Source organism: Seriola lalandi, unplaced genomic scaffold, assembly GCF_002814215.2.
Source record: "Seriola lalandi dorsalis isolate HSWRI2012SDOR001 ecotype SW California unplaced genomic scaffold, Sedor1 jcf7180002054735, whole genome shotgun sequence".
Taxonomy (NCBI): domain Eukaryota; kingdom Metazoa; phylum Chordata; class Actinopteri; order Carangiformes; family Carangidae; genus Seriola; species Seriola lalandi.
Genome location: NW_019525288.1, coordinates 470,509 through 495,458, shown reverse-complemented (window position 1 = coordinate 495,458; position 24,950 = coordinate 470,509). Strand labels below are relative to the sequence as shown.

At 38.5% G+C, this 24,950-nt stretch overlaps 4 protein-coding genes across 5 annotated transcripts; 1 reads left to right on the top strand and 3 right to left on the bottom strand.

Moving 5' to 3' along the window:
* Positions 1-218: 218 nt before the first annotated feature.
* Positions 219-5,890, bottom strand: mphosph10 (M-phase phosphoprotein 10 (U3 small nucleolar ribonucleoprotein)). The gene is made up of 11 exons (XM_023424402.2): positions 5,759-5,890; positions 4,049-4,709; positions 3,776-3,957; positions 3,517-3,682; positions 2,687-2,828; positions 2,444-2,511; positions 2,214-2,351; positions 2,022-2,132; positions 1,630-1,737; positions 1,307-1,537; positions 219-574 (listed from the first exon to the last, which is right to left on the bottom strand). The coding sequence occupies exons 1-11, from the start codon at positions 5,842-5,844 to the stop codon at positions 425-427; spliced, it is 2,043 nt and encodes a 680-aa protein (XP_023280170.1). The 5' UTR covers positions 5,845-5,890; the 3' UTR covers positions 219-424.
* On the top strand, positions 5,821-8,218 carry mcee (methylmalonyl CoA epimerase). 2 transcript variants are annotated; one of them, XR_002761725.2, is made up of 4 exons: positions 5,821-5,961; positions 6,713-7,053; positions 7,816-8,025; positions 8,106-8,218. XR_002761725.2 is itself a non-coding variant. In XM_023424404.2 (3 exons), the coding sequence occupies exons 1-3, from the start codon at positions 5,934-5,936 to the stop codon at positions 7,966-7,968; spliced, it is 522 nt and encodes a 173-aa protein (XP_023280172.1). In that variant the 5' UTR covers positions 5,821-5,933; the 3' UTR covers positions 7,969-8,218. The 2 variants fall into 2 exon arrangements, 1 of the variants encoding a protein (XP_023280172.1); XM_023424404.2 differs by having other exon boundaries at positions 7,816-8,218.
* A 1,517-nt stretch (positions 8,219-9,735) lies between these two features.
* On the bottom strand, positions 9,736-14,184 carry fth1a (ferritin, heavy polypeptide 1a). The gene is made up of 5 exons (XM_023424403.2): positions 13,890-14,184; positions 12,574-12,679; positions 11,278-11,424; positions 10,804-10,929; positions 9,736-10,195 (listed from the first exon to the last, which is right to left on the bottom strand). Exons 2-5 carry the CDS (start codon positions 12,673-12,675, stop codon positions 10,037-10,039), a joined length of 534 nt encoding a protein of 177 aa, XP_023280171.1. The 5' UTR covers positions 12,676-12,679; positions 13,890-14,184; the 3' UTR covers positions 9,736-10,036.
* A 3,835-nt stretch (positions 14,185-18,019) lies between these two features.
* On the bottom strand, positions 18,020-20,633 carry LOC111668273 (large ribosomal subunit protein P2-like). Its single transcript, XM_087178788.1, has 5 exons — positions 20,513-20,633; positions 19,353-19,476; positions 19,197-19,245; positions 18,538-18,627; positions 18,020-18,151 (listed from the first exon to the last, which is right to left on the bottom strand). Exons 2-5 carry the CDS (start codon positions 19,473-19,475, stop codon positions 18,063-18,065), a joined length of 351 nt encoding a protein of 116 aa, XP_087034914.1. The 5' UTR covers position 19,476; positions 20,513-20,633; the 3' UTR covers positions 18,020-18,062.
* Between the last annotated feature and the right edge of the window lie 4,317 nt (positions 20,634-24,950).

Sequence of the window (24,950 nt, the reverse complement as noted above, 5' to 3'; positions counted from 1 at the left end):
CTCAAATCATTATTTGAACATCTTTGATTTTAAGTGGATTAAATTCATAGACACTATAAAGGGCTGTTCTTGAGCAGCCAAATATTCTCTTTAAAATGATGTGATCACCTGTTATGAACCTACAATGAGAAAAAAGATACTACTAGTGTTATGAACAATGGTGGGTCTTCAGACAGGCACTGTACATTCATCTTTCCACAAAGGAAGGTGCTCTGATATTTTCATGTGACTTAACATTTATTATTAAAGTTGAAAATGCACTGCTCATTACCAAACATACACAAACACATATGGGCACTTGAGTTATGTGAATGATGATGGAAACACTTTACAAGAACTTTCAGACTTAATATATTTCTGCTTTCTCATAAAAAAGAATCTGTACAATAAAAAGTTGATCCCACACAACAAACCATCACAGTTATTATAACTTGAGTTTGCTGACAGAAACCTCTTTGTGCTTCTTTTTCTTTGAAGACTGGTCCTTTTCACTTTTGATCTGACTTTTGACCTGGTCCTGCAGCTGAGAGAAGAAGGCTTGAGAGGACTTCAGGGCCTTGTCCTTTCCTTCATCCTGAAACAGGGGAACACCACATTAGTTGAGTGGTGATGGCAATATGCAGCTAACACATCAGTTTATCCAGGACACAGCACCAGCTCAATTGACTCATTTAATTAGCTTTTATTCTTTGATTCATTTATTTGTTGATTCAGTCAAGGTTGGAGGAAGTACTCTAACCCTTTAGTAACTAAAAGGACCAATACCACAATATTAAAAGTACTCAATTACAAATTAAAGTCTTATGAAGCCAATTTTAACTATTTTATATACTCTTAGGTAGTTTAATCTGTAGCAATGCGTTATATTTAATATTGTTCATAGGTTTTGTGTGTAAAATTGCAATCATAGCAATTAGTGACTATGGCAATCAATCTTTCTTCTAAAATACGTTTAAGTAGATCTATAAAGTGGCATAAAATGTTAAACTCAAAGTCCATGTACCTCAAAAATCTATGTGCGTACAGTTCTTGCATAAATATACTTCCCACCATTTGATTCCATCTGCCAAGTGTTTCAGCAGCATTTTGTAAATAATAGTAAGCTCAAGTGTGACATTCGGTCCACTTAACTGTTTTGGGCAGTCAGTAGTCATCCTAGTTGTCTTTATCCAGTTGATATTTTAACTCCAAGTATTGACAACTGAGACTTTTGAACAGGCTAATACTGACTACCTACTCTGAGATACCTGACAAACACAGGCCCTGATCTGATCAATACAAGACACATCATGAGAGAAACACTTACCTTGAGTATTGTGGCTTTGCCTCCTTTTGTGAGTTTCTTCAGGTTTTCTGTGACTTCAGCCTTCGATGGCTTTTTGTTCTCTCCAGTTTTACTAGCCTCTTTAAGTTTCTGCCTCTGTTCTTTCTCCTTGATCTTAATACGCTTCACCTTCTTCTTGTGGCGTCTCTCACGCTTCTTGTCTGTTGATGTCTTCTCAGTATCACCCAGTACATCTCCTGCTTTGCTCTTCTCCTTTTGTTAGAGGAGGGTATTATTAGACATGCCGTGTAACTAAATATACCAAGATCAAAATAAATATTTTTGAACATGGATGAATGACAAACCTTGATCTCTTCTGGTGCGAGCAGCGTTGCATCACTAGCGCTGACTGGAGCCACTTCCTCCATTGTAATGGATGGCAAATTAGACACCACTTTGACCTCAGGAACAGGCTGTGGACATAGATGTAGTTTTCAAAAACTGCACTGGCTTGCTGCCTTTGACAGTACATCATTTTCTCAAGGATATGTGCAACTTATCAGTTTATATTTACTTCATTTCTATGTTTATGTAGTTGCTGTATTTACAGACAACGTGTTTATCGAGGTGATGGCATGTTACTAAGAATCACAGATGAAATTGAAGATGTCACTAACCAGAGTTAGGTTCAGGGTTTTCAAAAGGACAGTCAGTCTCAATATTTTAGGCATATTTGGGGCCATCAGGCAAAACTTACTGGTTTAGGTGTGAAGTGGAAGTTGGAGAGAGCATCCAACTTTAGGAAAAGTGTATCCATGAGCTTCTGGATTTCTACATGGGCTGGGTTCTCTTCCTCCTCTGTCTTTTGCTGAAATAAGAAAAAAAATGAATGCAGCAAAGGTTCATATGTTGGAGTAGCAGTGAAAACAAGATAAAAAAAAAGTCAAACCTGATTCTGTTTCAGGTATTCTTGCTCATAGACTTCTGCTAGACTCTGCTTGCTCTTCTCATGGTCCAATGTTAGCCTCTTCTTGTACTCAAACACCTCTTCTTTGGGTTTCTCCTTACGGACCACATCATCAAACGCCTTACAGAAACACAAGTTAAAGGCACAATGTTATCATCAGGCAAAAAATAAATACATTTCAGACAATATAAAACCAGGTTTTTGTGACCAACCTGGTCTTTAATTCTCTGTTTGATGATGTCTTCAAGCTGTAGTGTGGTTTCCTCCGTGACAGTAGGGGCTAAAAGAGCACAGATAAAATCGTGTTATCGGATTTGAAATACCACACAGAAAGAAACCATAACGAAAACCATATAAACATAACAGTCGGGTGAATAATTATCCAAAATCCAAAATAACATGCAGTCATTTGCCAACATATGAATGCAACACACAAACAGAGACGAGTCACTCACCCATCCTGGATGCCTGCTCAAACTCCACATCTTCCTCCAGCATGCTGTTCTCTGGACGAGTCTGTGCTGTCACCTCTCCGGACAACTGCCAGGGCTTCTCTGTTAGAGCTGCTTTCTCCAACTCCTCGATCTTCTCTGACATCTGCAGGTTAGATCAGCAGCAGGATATAATAACCACTAATAGCAGGCACGTTGCTTCAGGTATCAGCGAGACTTCAAATTAAACGTTACCTGCAGAATTTAGATGCAGGAACATTAACGTAAGAGTGACCTATGTCTGAATAACAAAAAGCTATCACTTTAACTGACAGATTTTACAACTCTGCAAAGTTATCATTAACTTATCTTTTGTCACAACAATTGCGAGGTAAACAGTAGAAATACGGCATTCACGTTACCAAGCAACCCAGTGTTCGCTGGACTGGCCTCTTTCAAACAAATGTGAGGGATGTGCTTTTTCACAGAGAACTAACGTCAGTGTAAACACAGCCTTCTTTGCAAGCTGACTGGTCTGCACTGACGAGACAGCTAGGGCTGGGTATCCAACTTCAACACTTTTCAGGTACCAAACAAAATGTCTCTATAGCACAGAGTATCGAAAAAATTTGGCTTCATATGCTTGGTCAGACTCTTCGTCATCTTCCTCTTATTAGTTGATAACATGTTTCCTGATTGAAGAATTAATTTTGCTTCTCATTTCCTCATTATTCTTGTACATCTGCTTCATATCATGGCAAAACTAAACACTAGTGAATTATAGAACTTTGCCTTATTTTGTTAGAAGAAAAAGAACTGGCAAATCACATTAGATAAACTTAACACCTGGTTACCTTTTCTTGCCGTTTCTCAAATGATGATTTTGATTCAGACTTTGCTGAGCTTGAAGTTTTTCCTCCAAAAATGTCCTCCATGTCCTCTCCTTCACTGTCCTCATCCCCAGAGAGGTCAAAGGTCACTTTCTTACCAGATGCTTTGGACTGAGTTCCCTCTTCATCCCTGGCAAAGGGTGGGAACAAACATTGTGGAATCAACCAAACATCCTTCTCCCGCACATAATTATATGCATTGCATAATATTAACCACACTTACTCATCGTCACCCTCCTCTTCACCATCATAATCATCCTCTTCCTCATCCATTTCGTCTTCACCTTCCTCCTGGCTTTCATCCATGCTGTCATCCTCACCATCTGATTGGTCATCTGCTTTGGCTGGTTCACTATCCACAGCATCAAAGAAGTCCTTGTACTTGAGATTCCTGGAGCTCTTTACCTGTCAATATTAACATCAATCTATATATTTCCTGTAATCTTTACCACCACAACACAGTAAAATAGGCGAGAATAAGTGATAAAATACATACAGATTTTTTCTTTTGCTTTTTGTTAGAAATGATTTCTTCTAGGTCAAGATCTTCATCCTCGTCAGATGGCAGGTCCTGGAAATAGTCTACGTCGTTTTCATTCTGATCCTCCTTTCCCTCTCGCTTGTCCATATCATCAAGAAACGACTCCATTTCTGACAGTTTGAAGAACTTATCATCAACCTCAGAGGGAACGACTTTTGTTTTGGAGCCCTTCCTTCCAATCTCCATCTTCTGTTTCTGTCGCTTCTCCAGAGCATCCACATCAAAATCTAAATCGGAGTCCTCGTCTGTGTAATCCTCTGCCCCATCCTCAGCCATTTTCTTAGACTGCCTGCGTGGTTCCTCCTCTTCTTCTTCTTCCTCATCAACATTTTCATCATCGGTCTCTACCTCTGCATCATCATCATCCTTTGCCTCCTCCTCTGCCAGCACTGTTAATGCTTCATCTGACAAAGCCTCATCAACAGCACTTTTAAAATGTTTCAGTACAGCATTGTTCTGCAGCTCCAGCTCCTGCCAGATCTGCTCTTCATCAAAGTCTTCCACCACCAGCTGTGCCAGCAGGCTGCCTTTATAATCTGCAGGCTCCTGAGCTTTGTGGAGGTCATACAGAGTCTTAGTGAGAGAGGTAAAGTCTGCTGCCACTCCATCCTGAAGGCTGCAAAGGTGGAAACACACTATCAGTATGGCACGTCTGGTGGATTATTATAAATCAAGATAGTATTGGTATTTGTCCAAAAGACGCTACAGGTGTGTGTGGTTTGCAATCTTAAATGCTGGGGTTATACTCCACACAACTATATGTAATACATTCATCTGTGATACATTACCATTACACTGGTACCAAGAATTACTGTTAGTATTAAACATTGGAATTAATTAATTTAATATCAAATTGGTATTTTAAGATTTCTTTTAGAGACAGTTTCAGGAATTTCCTTCTCATGTTACTTTATACACCTACTCCACTACATAAAAAAGTACTTTTACTGCACATTTACCTGACAGCTTTAACTCCAGGTTAAAATTTTAACATTAAGATTTTACATTTCAAAAAGCCTATGCTATGTACTTAAAATGCAATGTATTGTTAAAGATTAAGACAGTCATTTACAACCATTCTGACGTGACAAGTTACAAAAGAGTAGCCTCTAGTTTTGGCTCATTGTCACAGATATCTATGAGTTGGTGGCAGTTCCAGTACTTTGCTTTCTCTTCTTCCCTCTCCCATTTATCATCTCACGACCCCTCAGATTTATCTGGTGACCCTTTGGAGGGCCCGACCCCTGGGTTAGGAACCAGTAGACTGAACTAATATAATTAAAATAGTCAACTATCTTCACCTTGAGCAACCACAGTAAAATGCTGCATTGATGCCCCAGTATCAGTAATGACACAATCATATCAGTCACAGGGGACATTTAACTGCAGAACGACTATTTTTACTTTGACGTTTGAGTACATTTTGCTGATAGCATGTCTTTACTTGAGCTGTTTTTGAATGTAGGACTTTTACTTGTAATAGAGCATTTAAAAACGATGGTAATGGTACTTTTACTTGATTGACGGAGCTGAGTACTTGTACATGTTAGCTTTAGCTAGCGGTAAGCTAGCTGAAACCCATACGTTCACCCGCGCTTGACCGACGCTGCAACAACATTTAACCGCTTTTTCAACAATGCAATCTTACAAACAACAAATACTTGCCTCAGGAAGTTCTCTGGCTGAGCTGTGTTGGTATTTATAGTCTTCACACACTCTTCCAGCACGCTCCACATATCTCCACTAGCCATGTCTCCCCCACATGTGTGACCGTCTGTGTCGCAGGTAAACAGGCTCGACAAGAAACTCTTCCGCTGCTGCTTGGTTCCGAGATACAAATATGGCGTCCGCCGTGCTGAAGGTTGCAGGTTGGTTTATGTCAATAACGATCTACCTACCAAAAGGATATTTTTAAGTGCTGTATTTGTTGTCGGGTCGTCCTTTGATGTATTGTTACACCTCAGGCAAGACTGCAGCATTGTTGAACTCGAGGTTTCTTACACCACTGCGTTACATAATGAGTTCTCGCAGCGTTTGGGTACATGGTACTTTAGTCAACTAGTACATGGTACTTTTCGTGTTTTGTGTCTGAAAAAGTGACTGGATTTCTATTATCTGAGAACGTGCAAACGTTGACTCTGTTTTGACTCTGACTTGATCAGTCTTTTATTCACCAATGTACAGATGTTTTCTTGAAATAATAAGATAGTAACTCCCAGGAACCCGGATCCAATGCTATAGCTGTACTTGTAATAAAACCTAACTGTACGTGTATCAGTCATTAAACTGATGCTATGCAGCCAAACATTTTCTAAACCCACAGACCTTATAAAATCTAGAGCAGAATCCAAAGTTTCCATAGATACCAAAAGTCAGGCTGAATTTGGGGAAATGTGTGTAAAATTATGCATTATACATCTCCATCCATTTAATGGAGCTGAGAAGCCATACACTTGGTACAGAATACACTGATAATGTCAGACAGTGTGGACAAAGATGATTGTTCCAAGCCTAAAGCTTCTTGACGGGAAACATTGAAGAAACAACTCCCGTTTTAGGACTAAGCTTCCTACACAATAGCTCCAACTGCTCTCACTTTATTTTACTCTGCTTATTCAGTGGCAGGTCTGTCCAGATGTTCTCGTCTCACGCTCTTGAGGGCACATTCAATGACAGCACCGCTCCATCAGGGCATTCCTGGATCACTGTGGAAGCTGGGAAGGCTGAACCACATTGCCATCGCTGTCCCTGACATGGAGAAGGCCACAGCTCTGTATCGGGACGTGCTGGGGGCCACAGTGAGTGACAAGGTGCCCTTGCCTGAGCATGGCGTCTACACAGTGTTTGTGGAGCTCGGCAACACTAAGCTGGAGCTGCTCCATCCTCTGGGGGAGAAGAGCCCGATCGCTGGTTTCTTACAGAAGAACAAGTCTGGAGGGATGCACCACATTTGTATTGAGGTGAGGCAGCATCGTTGTGGACATCTTATTAGGTACATGTGCAGAAACCACTTTTACCATCAGATCAATTTCTCACAGCAGACATATTTTGTTATAGCCAGAGAAGCACAGGTGTAACTAATAACAATTAACGATGACTCTGCTCTATTTATGTGTGCAAGTGAGCTAGGATGCACAATACGCCTTTTTTTCGGCAGACATTTTGACTTGACATACTAGGAAAGTTACCCGTGTTAAATCATTGATGGTTCTGTTCTACTCGAGTGTCTCAGGAAGCCACGCCAGTGTGACGGTGAGCCAGCATTACAGAAATGTGAAAGAAATGTATGCAATAGTCAACCAGTAGTAGAAGCAGTGTCAGTATTACAGTTTGTCCACCAGAGAGCACTGACACGTTTTATTTGTGAATTGTAAAACGTCCCACACAGTACGTTGTTTTAAAAAATGGCCTCAAAAATACAGCAACAGCCGATTTCATTTATTCTTATGACAGTAAAGCTACTTAAAACCAAGCATAACACATTGCTGGCCACAGGGATTGTTTTGTTTTGTTTTGTTTTGTTTTGTTTTGTTTTGTTTTGTTTTGTTTTGTTTTGTTTTGTTTTGTTTTGTCACATGAAGTCGCACATTTAAAACCTGAGTTAAACCACTTGGTCCTATGATTTATGCTTTGCACACAAGTCAAAAATACTACAAACACTACTTTCTACATTTCAAGTGAAGTGAGATGAATTATTAACTAAATTTTCTCCTGAGTTGTAGGTCGATGACATCAATGCTGCGATAGCCGACCTGAAAGCAAAGAACATCAGAACTCTGTCTGCAGAGCCACAAATAGGTGCTCATGGGAAACCAGTGATGTTTCTTCATCCGAAAGACTGTGACGGTGTGCTGGTGGAGCTTGAAGAAGCGTGAATAACTCAGTCTGATGGGGACTGCGGGAGCTGTTAACCCACATTCATATATTCTAAAGTCAGTCCGATTATCACCATCATAACAAATGTTGATTTTGTAATATTGTTCCTCATAGCAGTTTTGATTTTTCATTTCAGGAAGGTGCCTCAAAGTCGTTTTTTCCAGTTCTGCCTCGATGCTGTTCTTGCTGTGAATAGATTATAATGTGGTGTGTGTTTTGACAGTTTTCATAAAGTATAATTGAAATTAATGTTCAATGAATGTCCATTCACATTTGACTTAGGAGTTTAACTTCACTCCACTATCCCACAACACATCTGTAGTAGGATGACATTACAATTAGTATCCAGCACGTGCTGCAGGAAGAAACTGATTTATACACATTTCTGAAACATTTTGAATATCTAAAATGCAGTTCCAGCCGATGAGTTCAGATTAAGTAAAAAAAAAAAAACACAGATATACTAACTGTTTGGGAATTTTTAACCATAACATGATACAATTTCTTTTTACATGATCTACAACTCTTAAAACACTGTTTTAATTTCACTATATTGATGCAGATTCCAAAATATAAAGAGCAAAATTGAACAAAAAAAGATGACTTTTTTTATTTTTGTTTTTTAAACATGTATAAGCTAAGTTTCCAAATAGGATGGCACCCTTTTGATTCCAAAAAGGTATATAAAAAACTTATTTTTAGGTGAAACCCAAATAGGAGACATACTAAGGTTCAGTATTTGTTTAGGAGAGCAGTACAGTAAAGTCGAGAGAAATACAAAATAGAGAAACACAAAATTATTGTTTTCTGCAGCTGACATTCAATGAAGGTCTAGACATTGTCCCCTATATTAAAAAAAACTTCAGTTTTTCCTTTATTGTAATTGAGTATTAATTATGTATACCATGTCAGATCAAACTGACATTTTTATCATTAGAGGCATTAGTGCTGTTGGTGGGAGTCTTGTCAATTCTCAGTCACGACGAGAGGGAGTGACACTAGTACGAACAATAGGCGCAGCAACAACATCTGGAAAACAAATGTCTGCGATTGCAAAACAGGGGAACTCGCGGTGACGGAGGTCTACTAAACATTTCATTCACACTTCCTGAAACACATTTCAGTTGGAAATCCCGTAAGTATTTTGGTTCTTAAAAGTCCTCCAGATGGTCCAGAATAATCAACATACTGTAACTTTAAAAACTAGCCTTTGGAACTATCAACTGAAGGAGATCCCAACAGACTCAGGCACAAAAGAGACCTTTGGCAATTTGCTTATAGCTTGACTTCACATCTTTACATCAAGCTACTTATTTGCAGTTTTTGGTGTATATTTTCAAGGGACCACAGGCTCTGAGGAAAACAGTAATTATGTTCTTCACATTCAGATAAATATAGTGATTATTTGCTTGATTACCAGCCTTTGGAACCTCTTTCAGCTACTATAGTTTCAATACAGTAAGAGCCAGATCTTCAGAAATGTTTCATTTGTGAAAATATATATATTTTTTTATTAAAGAAAAAAACTTACAATAGAGGCTTTATAAAGGAGTTGTTATGTTCGCTCCCCATTATCAGGGCTTGAGGGAAATTTTTACTAAATTTGTCAGTTGCCTAGCTAGTTCTGTTTTCTCTGGTAATGGAAATGAAACAGATCATGTTGTGATGGAGTTTTTGCGGTTTTTCAGATATGAATGATCAATTTAGACCATTCAAATGACCTGTGTTTTTTAAACATTGAGACAACACTAAACAAATGAGACTGATCAGAATCCAGAGGGTTCCATTTATTTGGTTTGACAAACAGCTCCTGGCATAAAACAGCAAAAATATAGTAATGTCAAAGACATAGCTGATAGCAGAGAGAGAAGTGCGAGATACAAGAGTGGGATTTGAATGTCTCAGGGGCAAATACTTTTGTAATATGGAGAAAATGGCATTAACAACATGAGTAATATAAGAGGTTTTAATGACTAGCCACTACAATGCAGATGGCTTTGAAAATATTTGGAAGCAAGATACAAATATACACATATAGAAGCTTTTGTAAATGTGATATGGAGGGATTTAGCTGCTTTCTTTGCCCAGGGTGTGTTTGTCAAACAAGTATTCGGCCAAGCCATTCTGAGGAGCTCCCATGCGGCGCAGGTTGGTCACCCAGTCTGCAAGCTCTTTGATGGACTTCACCTGCTCGTCCAGGTAGTGCGTCTCAATGAAATCACACAACTGAAACAAAGAGAGAGTTGAATCAAATTAGAGCTGAAACACGCACACTCGCTGAAATCAACTGAAAGAATCGTCTGTTTTAGTTCTTGTTTTCAATTACCTGCTGAAATATTTAAAAATAGACATGAGAAAAGGTTACATATGAGTCGAACTGATGAGGGCTCACAGACACTTTTGTGATGATTCTACTCTGATGTTACTACCAGTTAATGTTGTTTTGCAAAAGTTAAGTTACAGCTCTGCCAAATCCACTGGATTTAAAAGAAACTTGTACTGACTTGATAAAAACGAAAAGTCAAGTTAGCAATTTGCTTAAAAACAACTCAGCTGTACAGTTTTAGACTGTGCAGCTGAGGTGTTTTGTCATATAGGCCACATTAAAGTTTGACAGGTGTTTTCACATCCTGTAAAAAAGGAAAAAAACCTGCGGAACTTGCAGCTAGTTGCTATAAGCAAAACTATTTCTATAGCTCTGAAGTACAGGTGTACACCCAGTGTGTACGTCTTTAGTGCTTGTGCTCGGATCTGATTATTTTTAGAAGTGGGATTGGTGTTCTTTGAAACTAAAATCAGATTTGGAAGAGAAAGATGCGTGGTGTAATACTCACATGTGGGTCATTGTGATCAGAGCAGAGCTTGTGCAGGTCCAGCAGTGACTGGTTCACGCTCTTCTCAAGCTGCAGGGCACATTCAAGAGCCTCAACACCACTGCCCCACTCATCCCTCTCTGGCTTCTGCAAACAAAGCAGGTCAGGAAAACAGTGAGACACTTATTAATGAGACCTACGGGGCCAACGGCCCGAGCCAGACAGCAAGCTTCCTGATTATTAAACTACAAAGTGGGTTTGCAGTTTAACGTTTTACTCAAGTGCAGGGGGTTGTGTTTGCATGTCTGAGAAAGATAAGTGGCGCAACACAATCACACCCACTATATCTATTTGGCCTCATGTTGCCCTCCTAACATGGGACATTATGATAAGACAGAACGAGAGATCTCACACCCAGTTATCAAGTTAAGACAGAAATGAAACTACACATTTATTTTCACACACACACTCAATACATCAAATATGAGCTCATACCCTGACATCTTGTAGGAAGATCCTTCCCCCCCTCTGGTTCTGGAGTTTCATGAGCTTTTCAGCGTGCTCACGCTCCTCATGTGACTGATTACGGAAGAACTTAGCAAAGTTGTGCAATGCCTGGTCATCACGGTCAAAGTAGTATGCCTGTGAGGAAGAAAGAGGAGAATGTTGGTGTTTTCCAAACTAGCCATTTCCATTAAGTGAAACAAAAAAAGAAAGTCCTGAAATGTGGCTACGAAATAACACACACATCCACCTAGCTGCCAAGGTCACTACACACAGCTAAAAAAAAACCACATGGGTAGAGTTTAATATACCAAAAATCAGTGATAAAAGAAAAAATATTCCAACAGCTTTCCTCCAACCTAAAATATCATTGTGAAAACAGTGACGAAATAATGTGTTTCTGAATCTTTCAGTCCAGTCCAGTACAGAATCACGTGGCTCACAATGACTCTTAGATGTCCTACAGTGACTCTAGAGCACCATATTGCTTCCATTAAAGAGGTCACACTACTAATACTATTTAAAAAAAGAAATGTTTATTACTCCTTTTTTCATTCGTGACACAGTGTTGGTGATTAAAAACTTCACTGTTCTGCAAATAAAATACAAAACCTTTAAAAACATCTCAACTCAAGAAACATTTATATTTATGTCATTGAAACCTTGTAAATCCTTTCTGGAAATCACTAGAAAGTAGAGAGTAAGTGTACCTTACATTCATAGGGCAAAAAAACCCTTTTACATATACAGCTGTGTGTGGGATCGATAGCAGAAAGATGTGCTTTGTGGGGCACATTTTTAAGCACAGTCAATGAACCGCCTGCCCTTTGTCTGTACATAGACTAATCTCAAAATGAACTTCAACCTTTGCTTTATTGCTCAGCCACACAACATTCATTTAAACTCAGTTCAAAAACATAATATCAAACTGACACATAAAAACGCACTCAAATTATATCTTATGATGGCTTTTATTTATAATGGCAGTAGGCTGCCCGACTATCCTCATCCCAAGTGCTTTTTCAACCATCTGCAGGGTGTTGGCAGACTGAGCCCATCGAGCACAGCCATTACATACCCCCAACAATGTCTGGTTAAACGCTATTAGAATAATTTCTCGATAACAATAACCATCACCAGAGTAACTGGTAAAAAGTTCCCTTTACACTGACCACTTCTACCTATATTATCATTATGTTCCTCTCTGGGGGTTTCCTACTCATCTTTGTTCACTCAATCGCTTTTCTACTGCCTGAACACTTCTCTATCCATCTACTGGACTCTCACCATAGACAGGTAGACGTAGGAGGCGTACAGCTCCAGGTTGATCTGCCTGTTGATTGCAGCCTCGCAGTCCTGGTGGAAGTTCTGTCTCACTTGGGAACTCATGGTTCTGAAATACAGAAAACAAAATCCTTACTAGACAAACAAGTACGGCTCATATGTAACATTAGGGAAGGCTAATAAAAAAATAAAAATTAGAACCGAAATGTTTGATTAGTCCATTTGCAGAAAACTTGAGAGAATTATGATGATCAAATAACTGTTTAAGTCCTTTATCAAACAAAATATACTGCTTTACTCTGTGTTACATTGCTGTAAACTGAATATATGTCGGGTTTTGAAATGTTGAAAAAACACAAAGAAAAGAAAAAAAAGAAGATGTCACCTTGGGCCCTGGGAAAATGTGATTAATGATTAATCAATTACATCTAATTAATCAATAATAAAATATTCATTACTTGTTTCCCTAAACTACAAAACCATGCTCTGGTATTGATGCACTATATCACTTATGTAGTTACCATATCTTATGTCTTTCATATTACACTGTCAATCACAGTTATTGAAATCTAAACCAGGTATTGCTGTTTTAGAGTTATTTTCAAGTAAGACCCAGTAAATGCTTTGTAAGGTTATTTCAGCAGTCAATACTAGATCATGACACAGCATTTTTAAAATATCACACTACATAATTTTGTGATAGTTAATTAAATGACTAATATCAATATTTTTATCATTTCATTATTGACTAATCTGCTAAATAGTCTCTCCACTAATCGAGTGATCCCCTTGTCTCCAAAACGTCAGAAAGTTGTGAAAAATGTTCATTACAGTTTCATGAGGGCCAAGGTGATGACGACAGATTGCTTCTTTTCATGACTTAGTAAAACTGGGTTTAGCCACGCTTGGTTTTGTTGTGTGACGCAAAATCTTCTCACGGAAGTAACGGTTAATTACTGCCCGAAAACCATTTAGTTTACTGCTTTCTACTCCAAACCTTACATAATGTAACATTTGCGCCAAACATCGCATTAAAGTACGAATTAAGGGGTGTCTATACAACACTTCAGCAAAGTACTGTTTTGTTTAACAGATCCAAGACTGTTGTGAGGCGTACTTGGCACTGGCACAAGAGATTGCGCAGATGCTGAAGAGCCAAATGCGCCAAGGCCACACTCGCGGCGGCGAGGAGATAAATAACCGCAGCACTAATACCAGAGGTTTTACTATGCTGAATACACACCACCCTAAAGCAGTCGTCAGGACTCAGTCAGTGACATGTAAACAAAGATAAATACGAGAAGACATAGGTTTCTTACCAAATATCAGTGACAGGTCTTCTTTCCTGTGAGGAGGTCGAAAAGCTGTGGCTTGCGTTGTTAGCAAAACAAACAGTTAGCTAGCTGTCAAGCTAAATTTGTTTAGGATAACGGAGCTAGCTGAAGTTTTACTGTTATTAAAATTTGATCTGATGTTGTCGATTGAAATCTGAGTGATCAGAGCTATTAGTCCCGTCCTGTGGTGTTTGAAGACAGTTAGAAAGGTTGCCGTTCAAGCACTGTTGAAGCAGGTAACCTTCACTGTCCGCTAACGAGAGGATCAACTGAGCGTCGCAGCTGAACGTCTACACATAAACGTGTGCTACGGACCGTGACGTCACAGCGCGGGCGGGGGTTACGGAGACTGCGCAGTGACTTGAGCCTCCATTCATGTTTTTGTTTTGAGATTTTTCCACAGTGGTGGAAAGTTACCTAGAACATTTACTCTAGAACAGTTTTGTGGTACTTGTGTACATGAGTATTTCTATTTTATTGTACTCTGTACGTCTACTTCAGCAGTGGTGGAAGTCCAAGTCATTATGAATATAAATAAAGTTTAACTACACAAATTTGGATTCTTTTTTTCAGACTTTTTTGTGAAATATATCAGAGAGTTACCAATGGATAGCTGTTTTGGATAGCTGTCACCAAGTGTCTTGAATAGAACAGCTTACAACTTAGAGCCATCTGAAACAAGGAGCCCCATGTAGCCTAAAATGGAAATACTCAAGTAAAGTACCTCAAAGTTGTACTCACAGTAAATACAGTTCTTGAGTAAATTTTTACATGCCATCTTGACTAGATACAACATTAAAATGCTGTCAATGACACCTTTTATTTTTTATATTTTAAGTACATTTTGTTGGTGATACTTAGGTTTTACCAACAAAATGTAGGCTTTAGGCTACTTGTAACAGAGAATTTTTACATTGTCTTATCATTATTTCTGTTTTTCTTTCTACATTGTATGTCCTTAATGGACCACCCATCACGATTTAGAAAAACAGGACATGGTGAAGAAAAACAAAAATAATAAGGATTTATCATTTACTTTTCTAATGAACCTACTGAGTCAAAGGTAAGAAATGGACTAAAGTTAAATGAATTAGGCATAGATAGAATGGAGGACTAACAATCTCTAAAGCATACAACACTTTCTGTCCACAGACTCAAGAAACAAAAGAACTCAGACACAGACATACATCTTCTTAGTCAGCTTTGAACACATGACTTGGCCCTGTGATTTTTTTCAGTGACATCAGCAAATTGCAAAAGTTTGAGATTAAGTAACCGTCTTTAGTCACACACCATGTCATGACTAATTGGCTGATTAAGAAATATGAGTTGCGTTGATAAAAGTTCATAGTTGAAGATTATTCCATTGTTGCCCCAGGTTCATCTATTCAAATGACATAACAAGGATCCTGCTTCATCACCTGATTTTACCCCTATGAGGGCCCCGTGCCAAAATTTCATTTTAAGGTGATATTGATACTGTGCTTACATTGTACATGTTCCTAGAGTGTGGGTTTAGTTTCAGAGACAGAGGTGCCAAAAAGTTAGCTAAAATTAAAAAAAAGGAAACATAATTATCTCTATTTGTAACAATAGACATGGCTAACACAGGCTGCAGTACTTTCTGTAAGGCTTGCATGGTCCTCAAGATCCATTTATAACATATGTTCCACTTAGGGCCATAATTGGGTTTACAGCCTGCCAGTGTTAACTTAGGACCAAAGATATTAAGGCATTGTGTTTATTAGAGGACACTGCCTGAGAGCTGCAACAAACATATGTGCCTTAGATAATGTAATCAGGTCTGTAAGAGTACACAGTTAAGTGTGGTTTTAGTAATTCAGTCATACTCTATTAGTACAGACATGTTTTGGAACACTGTCGTAGATCATAACGTTCAGTTTTAGTGGAGAGGCAGTCAGAATAAGACACACTGCACATGGTCCAAAGGTTTAAAATCTGATTAAAGGTCTGTTTCTGCCTTATGTGCAGTTTGGTTGTAGCCCCTCCCCTTCTTCTAAAGTGTGTTGGGGGGGGGGTTATATAAACTTAACTGTTACAATTGAAATTGGTTTCCTGTGTAATTTATAGATTATTAAGCTGCTGTAAATAATCGACATTCAGGATGTTGACCCTTGAACCCAAATTTAATGAACTGAGCTGAACTGACCTGAGTAAACCTTAGTACCCATGAAGGCTCTTTGCTCTTCATCAGTTTCAGCTGTGTTATTTATCAGTTACGACTGCTGTCAGTAACATTAAGCCACGTTGTGAGAGGGGAGCTTGAATCTCTGACAGCAGTGTCAGAGAGGAGAACGCTGCCCAAGATAAGGACAATACTTGACAACTCTTCACACCCTCTCCTCAATGTGCTGATCAGACACAGGAGCAAGTTCAGCCAGAGACTCATTCCCCCATGTTGCACTACAGAGCAAAATCATTCCTGCCTGTGGCCATCAATCCGTTCAACTCTTCCCTCTGAGAATCGATCAGTCAATTGATTGATCCCTGGACAGTTTAAGACAAATTTCACTGTTTACTGTAAAAAGCATGTAAATAATAATAACTATGTATATAATGTTTATTTCTGACAGAGTATTTTTGGTTGTTTGTTTTCTCTCTTTTTACATTTGAATATGGGGGGGGGTTATATTTTTATTATATTTGTATGTGTGGAATATGTGTATGTGTGGAGCACTGCAACACAACAATTTTCCGCAGGGAATTAATAAAGTATTTCTTATTCCGATTCTGATTTGATTCTGAATAGTAGGATAGCTGTTTTGTAATGAACTATCATGTCTGTCCCCATCACAAATCTTAACCTACATGCATTTTAACAGGGTCTTTCCAGGCCAAATTCAATACACTAAATATCATTTATTCATTTTCAAATAGCCTTGTTTATACTGTAAAGGTACAATTCGACTATCTGTTTTTAAATTTAAGAATATGAGATGCATATAAAACCGTTTTGCCTGGGACTAACTACTGATGTGTGTTTGTGTTGTTCAGGAACAGCAACAATAAAATATCCTCTCCTTCTCATTTTACGTCAGAGCCCTATTCCATTATGGAGATCACTTTCAAGCCAACACGAATTTGATCCTGAGTGTTGATACTGAAACTGAATTATTATATTATTTTTATCCACAAACCCTAGCTGTGCCGTCTCTCATTCAAAGTGAATGTGCACTTTATATGTGTCTGACGTAATTTATCGCATGGTAATGGACTCACTGCAGCGGACGCAGGAATGACTACGTGCCGCTGCAGGCGTGCAGACCACCTGCACCCGTGGCTGTTTTTTTTTTTTTCATTTTAAAATATGGCAGTAAATGAAATTGTACTGGTATGGACAAGCTGGTTTAGGGATCCACGTCTATCTTCACCGATAATTGAGAATGTTTTAGTGTCCAACATGAGGGATATAAGGATCCGTTGCCTCCTGTGCACCAAGAGAAATTCAATAGCGCCATCTCTTGGCCAAATGGCTCAATTACATCATCCAGGAACCACTACCTGGCTGCAAGTTTGACGGTTGCTCTGGTATCCTACAGCATTAGTTTTCACATCGAAGACCCGGAAACTGACACAAATTAAACCATGGACCCCTATTTGATACGGTTTTGTCCCTGGGTGTCCCATCTCATAAGGTTTTTAGCTTTCACACGTTTTATTAGCGTTTGAAACCCATGATCATAGATTCTGTCATTGTCTTACTCAAGGATGGAATTACAGAGAAAATAAAATTATTCCCCGTTTACTGGGAACCCTGAGTAACAACTTCCTCCTGTGGGTCCGAGATCCCACCTTGAGACCCACTGTCCTACACACAATTAGAACTGGAGACTTACACTGTCAACCCACGTCACATATTGACACTGGACCTCTGAAACTGATCAACTATGAATTTTGTTTCTGTGGCAGCTCATAACCAAGTTTGAACATGCATAAACTAGTCAAATGCATTTTCAACTTTCATTTAATAAAAATCTTACAATGTTTGCATTACTATAAACTGTGTCAAACACCATTTTAATATCCTACTGAATACCAATAAGATTTGGTTTACTTAGTTTCTGCAGTAAAATAAGACATTTGAACAGTTGAGGTTTTTTTTTTTTTTTATAAACTTTATTTATGTTTTGAAAAGATTTAGTCGAACAGGCCGAATCCCATGTCGTCATCGGACTCCTCAGACTCTTCTTTCTTCTCTTCCTTCTTCTCCTCAGCTGCGAAACAAAAAGCACAATATTATTTTATGCTATAATCAGCAAAGCACATTTAGGTACTACACCTGTGAGGTGACCAAGGTAATTCACGCAATCTTTAGAAAACATTTGTCAGTCATTATTGGGTTTACAAGACAAACTTGTTAATGTGAAGTCACTGTTACTCTTCCCTATGAATATGCAAATTATGACACCAATTTTTTTCCTCTCAAAATTACCATACTAAAAACCTTAATTATGTAGTTTTTGAAACATTTAACTCTGAAAAAGCAACTTATGATGACTAATTTAATATCACGTAATTATCTTAGCATACAAAGTGAGGGTGATGGTACTGTGTGCCAAGTGTCACTGATGCGGACAAACAAGGTGCTAAGCTGCAATGTTCACCTGCAGCAGGGCTGCAGCTCCGCCTGAGCCAGCAGCCGCAGAGCTGGCAACGGCTGCAACGGCACCGCCTGCTGGCATGCTGGCCAGCTTACTGTAACCTGTGGAGACAAGAGTTGGCAGACATCAAGCACAAGTGATAACACTGACACTCAGCAGCCAGAAACAAGATAGAGGTCAGAAACTGTATATGGATATCTGGCAATTTAGCTGTAGTAATACTAGCACAAACATCGTCTTTCCTGGTTGATAATACTGACTTATTATACAGTTTTAGCCAACTGAACACTGCCTCTGTCTGCTTGGCCATCACATACTGAATTTTTCATCAACGGCTGATATCAACCAAAGTTTGAAGTAAATATCTTTAAGAAAGCACCATTAGTCATATTCATGACATTGCCACAGATACAAAAAGGTACAGTAACAAAACATGTGATAAGGCATCCTGAAATCTGGTAAACTGATCCCTGGAAACTGCATTTCTTGGGTCTACAGTGAAATGTGAAATGATCATTCAGTGCTCAGTCACTTGTATTTAGGATTCAACTCCTGCCTGCCCCCTCCCTTGAATTGTCAGATCAGATCTACTAACAAAACAAAATTATAAAAAACTAAAAATCAGCACACAGGCACAACACACTGACAAATGGCCCAGAGGTAAACTCACCTGTGGTGATCACCTCATTCACATTCTTGCCCTTGAGCTCAGCAATGACCTGTGGAGAAAGATCAAATTAGATGGGTATCACAAAGGGAAAGACCAGTTGCTGGTAAAACTGCAGCGACAACACCTGAAAACAGTGAAAAGCAGACTGCTTTGTACCTTGTCCAGGCGTGTGTCGTCGGCCTCAATGCCAACACTCTCCAGGATCTTCTTGATGTCCTTGGCCTCAGGGTTTTCATTGCCACCCAGGGCAGAAAGCAGGTAAGCAGCAACGTAACGCATCCTGAATAACAATAGGAAGGTTCAAAGTAAGCAGATGTGATAGCAGACAATTCAAATTTGATCAATTTCTCCTACTCTTAACATATTCACACTTCTCAAATGAACACAGAAAAAACATTAAAACCATAAATGTGGTACTTTATGTACATCTAGGCACTGTCATGTAAATATCAGTCTAAACATTTGTTGTTGCCAGCTGCCAACTTGTTTCTACCTTCCTTGCTGATCACTTGTAGTTTCTGAAATAATCTTAGGCTGTTTCAGAGCTAACCAAATATCTTAACTGAGGACTCGAGCCTGGTGTCTGAAGGAAAAACTTTCACCTTTCATTTTTTGCCGGCTCTTAACCGATTTTAAGACACATTTATGATTTGTTTAGGATTAATCCCTTGCACTTTCAGAAATAATCTTACTCTGCTCATATGTGGGGGAAAAACATTTTTTTTTGGCTGTGCTTCTTAAAGCTTAATTGGCCCATTTTATTGTGATTTGAACAGCACAGAATAGTTTAATGTCTTAATATTAAACAGCATAATCATCCAAGGCGCCATTACACAACAGACAAACTGTATTGTCGTCAAGCTTTCGCATAACAAAGTGTCACCATAAATATTAAACATTTTGATGGTAAGACGATTTTGACTAATGAGCAATTGGTATATCAGTGTAACACAGTCAAGTGCCGATTTTCTCGTTGTACAAGCATCATCTTTTGAGTGTGAATCTTATCAACCGTTTGGCTCAATGCCTCTTGTTAAATTAATTTACATGTACTTGGAACAAACCGTTTAAAACGTGACAACAGAAACAATACAGCTGCAGTTTTTACACCCATGTGGCGGCGTGTGCTTGGTGCCGTTAACATTAGCGTGGCTAGCTGCTGCGACGCTGCCGTGTGTAAAAGGCATAAATACTGCCAAGATGCCGCTGGTTCAGGTTTTTGAGATACAAAGGCATGAAGTTTACTTATTTCTGGAGATACCATGCTTATTTTTTCGGTGATTAGTGTGTTAATTACGTTATAAAAAGACACTCACTTGAGCTAGAAAGGCGAACGCGTGTTCACTCCGACGTTAGCGCGGACAGAAAGGAAGAAACGTCAGTGGGTGGAAACGGAAGAAACCTCGTTTCTTCTTCTTCTTCTGCTTCATCAATGAAAATAGCAACAGAAAGCGAAAGCGACACCTACTGTCCATATACCGAGCGTGCAATTTACAACATTTTATAGTAGAAACTGCAGGTTCACCACACCTGGACCCCGTGCTTTACCAATCCAGGCTAACATGCTGAGATCAGGATTAAATAATCCTGTGAATCCCTTCACAGCAGATTCAGTTTTTACATAAGTCTCTTGCATTTTTACTGGTATAATTTTGTTCTACATTTTACCCCATGGTGTTTTCTCTGTCACCAGTGCACCAGAAAAAAGCAGTTAAATGTATGAAATATTTGAATGGCTTCACTATTTATTTCATGATCTTCTAAAATAAATAGTGATAGGATTTTGTTGGGTGTACTTGAAGTACCTGGGCTGTTAATTTCACCATATTCAGGCCTTTTAATTTTCGTGTAATATTTTTATTTGTAACTACATTATGGTGCAGAATTTCTGTATTACTTTTTTTCTGTGTCCTTTCTCTTCCATGTATGAAATTGTTGTTATTTTTTACAACAGAGTAAAAAAAATCCAATGTACATCACAACCACTGTCCTATAATATTTTCTTTTTTAAATTAGGACCATGACTCATTCAGGCTACTTTAGTCAGCTTTCAGCTTTCTGTCATTTCCCCCATATTGCGTCTGATCATTTAGGTCTTTACATGTTGTCCTGTCATCCTAGAAATTAAGGTTTAACACATCACAGAATGTAATTTAGAATTCATTCACATGCTTTTGCAACTCTGCACAATTCACTCACCTCTCAGTAATGCCAGCATCGTTTGATCTATAAATGTTCTCCTCTGACTTGTCAAATGTGTGTATGTGTGTTATACAGTATATGAACATGAATCAATTCCTTATTCGCTCCTCTGGTGATTTGGCCCCTGATCCAGTTGGCCTCCTGCTTCATCCTCAAGCCCTGGTGCGGCTGCTGTGTTTGCTCCTGGGTGTGATTGATTTCAGTTGCCAGAAAAGACAAAGTGAACCATCCACATGAGACTCAGCAATGGAAAGGGTCCACACCACAAGAAACCAGCAGCTGTGCTCTGGTCTCAAGCTGTAGTGTGAACAACCAGCTCTAATGAATCGCTGTCACATGCACAGTTTGGTTCCAGGCAACCAGCCCCGATCTACCACTGAGCTCCAGTTACAGAGCTCCTCTCATCTATAGTATGTTGGGATGCATCTGGGTGAAACTACATTTTAAACATAACTATATCCAGAGTGGAGTTCATGGTAAATATAGCATAAAAACCTTTGCTCTTTTGGTTGTAAAAACTGAATTTTTCATTAGTAGGAAACCATTGCATTATACTGCCAGGTGTTCCCATCGTTTTGTCCATCTCTGTATATTTGAATGTCTCCACTTATTCCTGGCATGTGGTTTTTGACCAAGAAATTGCAGGTTTTTGAGAAAAATTAGAACTTGTATTGAAACTGTTGCGGCAAGTTGCTCTTAACAAGTTTCTATATTAGTTTGTAATCAGTATTCAGTAATGTAGCAGAGACGCAGAGCATTGAGAAACAATTCATTGGAAAACCTGCTGCAGTACACAAACGTAGACATCAGCATGGCGCATTCATCAGAAAATAACAAACTGTCTCAATAGCTGAGTGATGAAGTTTATTCTGGGTTCATTCTTCCAACAGTATTTGACAGCAAAAATGTTTCCGTCTACATCAAAAAAGGACAAAAGGAGCTCTTACTGTGCGTCGCGTGCATGCTCTAAATTTTTATAAAACATCTGGTATATGCCTGTAAGTCGTTTGATTGATGAGACATGCCAGTGAACATCTTATTGTTTGATTATAAATGGATGTGATCACGCGTGTCCTCTCATGACCCTTTCACTGCTTTCAGTGGTTGCTCTTGATCTTACTGAGCTGAAACATAAAATAAATGCTGTGTGTGTAAAAGATTGTCAAGAAGAACCCCAAAAATTCATAATTTTAAGCACTGTTTATTGAGCCTCCAGTCCAATTATTATTATGTTCTACATCACAACATTTTACATTCCACATCAATGTAACACAGTAAATTAGTTAACAAACAAGAGAACACAAAATAACACGAAACAGTCTACAAGTAATAATCCTAAACAAGCACCGACTAAAACTTTTCAAAGCATTATCAAAATTTTCACAAATGTTGCAAGTTTGGTCTTGGTACTCAAAAGAAAGGTAAAATCAGTTCAGATCTCAGAAAAGAAGCACTGATGTAGGACGGTTCCTCTCTTAAGTCTGTAAGTTCGTACACTCACAAGATCTAACCAGCCATTCTACATCGGTGCTTCATTTCAGAGAGGCTCCACTGATATGGCCGTGGTACACAGTCAAAATGGAAGTACCAATCATTCCTGGTATTTATTTTTAGGAAAACCACTTATAAAAATTGAGAAAAATATCAAAAGAAAAGTATTATAAAAAATACTCTATTGGCCATTCCAATATGTAGACAAGGAAAACGGGTATAAAGTTGAAAACTACTTCACAAAATTTTGCAACTAACTCAGACAATGGTCAGTGACATTCAGTGGAGAGTGCGACTGTGCAATATCAATACCAAGTCTCATTACATTTTTTCCTGATTTACTATACATGTGTGTAGATGTGTGAGTAGTGAAGCTAGATACCTAATGTTGGATAAAACTACAATCAAGGGACAAACTATACATTATATTAAGACATTTCAACTTTTATGTACACCCCGGACTCCTCCGCTAAATTTTATTCCTCAAAACAAAAGTTTGCTCAAAAGTAGCCTGTGGAATGGTTTTACTACTAACCACACTTTCACATAAGCCTATTCATCTACATGCATCCCGACAATCATTAATTAGATAGCAAGGCTAATATCACATGGAAATCTTCACTGTTAACTTGATGGTGATCAATATGAGATGACAAACATTGTAAGTGTCTCATAACATTATGTGACTCCAATGTGTGCAGCGGGTCCCAACATTTTTGAACAAGTCATATTACGTTACACATTTGTCCACACAGCTTTCAAGTAGGAATTTTCAATAACATTCTGTAGTAAAAGGACAAATATTTTGCACCAATACAGGAGATTTTCAAAGGTTTTAAAAGTCCTTGCATAGATAGTTGATTTGCATTCAGTTCTTGCAGTACTGTGTGTATGTTTTATTTTATATTTTGTCCCAAAATTCAGCATTTTTCATTAGAAGTAATGGATTAAAAGGGAGCACACCTACTAAATACACCTGGGGTATGTGCTCATCAATATTAAAGTAACATACAATTCAATAGAAGTTAACGACGCCTTTCATTGATTTGAGTCAGGATAGTCCTGCAGCTAAACCTGACATTTAAAGGAACAGCAGACTTTGAGTTGACACGGAGGGTAATGATGGACATGTGTAGAGACTGCGACAAACAAAAGTAAGATGCCAAAAAGCAACTTGTTTGCAAACTAAAATTTTAGTTCCAATTATTAAATAAAAATGATCACAGCATCACTGACTGCTGCTTGTGGAAAAAAATCATCAATCATCCCCTGATCTTGCACTGATAATGATATTTTTAGCACTTGGTGATGCATTTCAGTGTATTTAGTGATGTAATCTTTTTTTTTTTTTTTTTTTAAAAGGACAAATTTCAAGATCACACAAACATACAAGCACATTTTGGAGAAAATAATAAACATTTTTAAATGCCAAAAAGTATTTCTGCACTTCATTACTTTTGAATGAGCTATTTACAGTTTGTTGGAGCAACTGCTGTCATAAGTGTTTACCCTTATTGAACCTTATTTTAAGAGACGGTGGATAAAATATCAAAAACACCAAATGAAAAGAGGGAGAAAAGCCTTGGAGTGACTACATCACAAAAGCAGCTACACAACCAAACAGAAACTGGATATCCACTCAACACTACACTGCAAAAATAAATTAATTTCTGAATAACAGTTCAGCAAACAGTTCAGGACATGTATGACACCATTCAAAAAGACAACGAAGCTGTAGGTAAAGTTCGTACACTCTCGTGTTTCTGTTACTTTACCCACCATCCATTTAATCTCTACATCAGTTAGATAAATAATAACTATCTTCATCGTTACCACCTTCCTGTCTCAAATATGTGATGAGTTGATCCTGAGACTGGAGAATGGTATGGCTTATGTAGCCAAAGCCTAGTTTATGGTATGCTATATGCTATGTACAGGATATTGCATCTACCATGGAAACAAAACACTTCTGTGAATAAATCTCTGATTAAATTTGCTCTGGGGATAGTTTGCTGTCCCACACACTGAAAGACTAAATGGGGGGGGGGGGGGGGGGGGGGC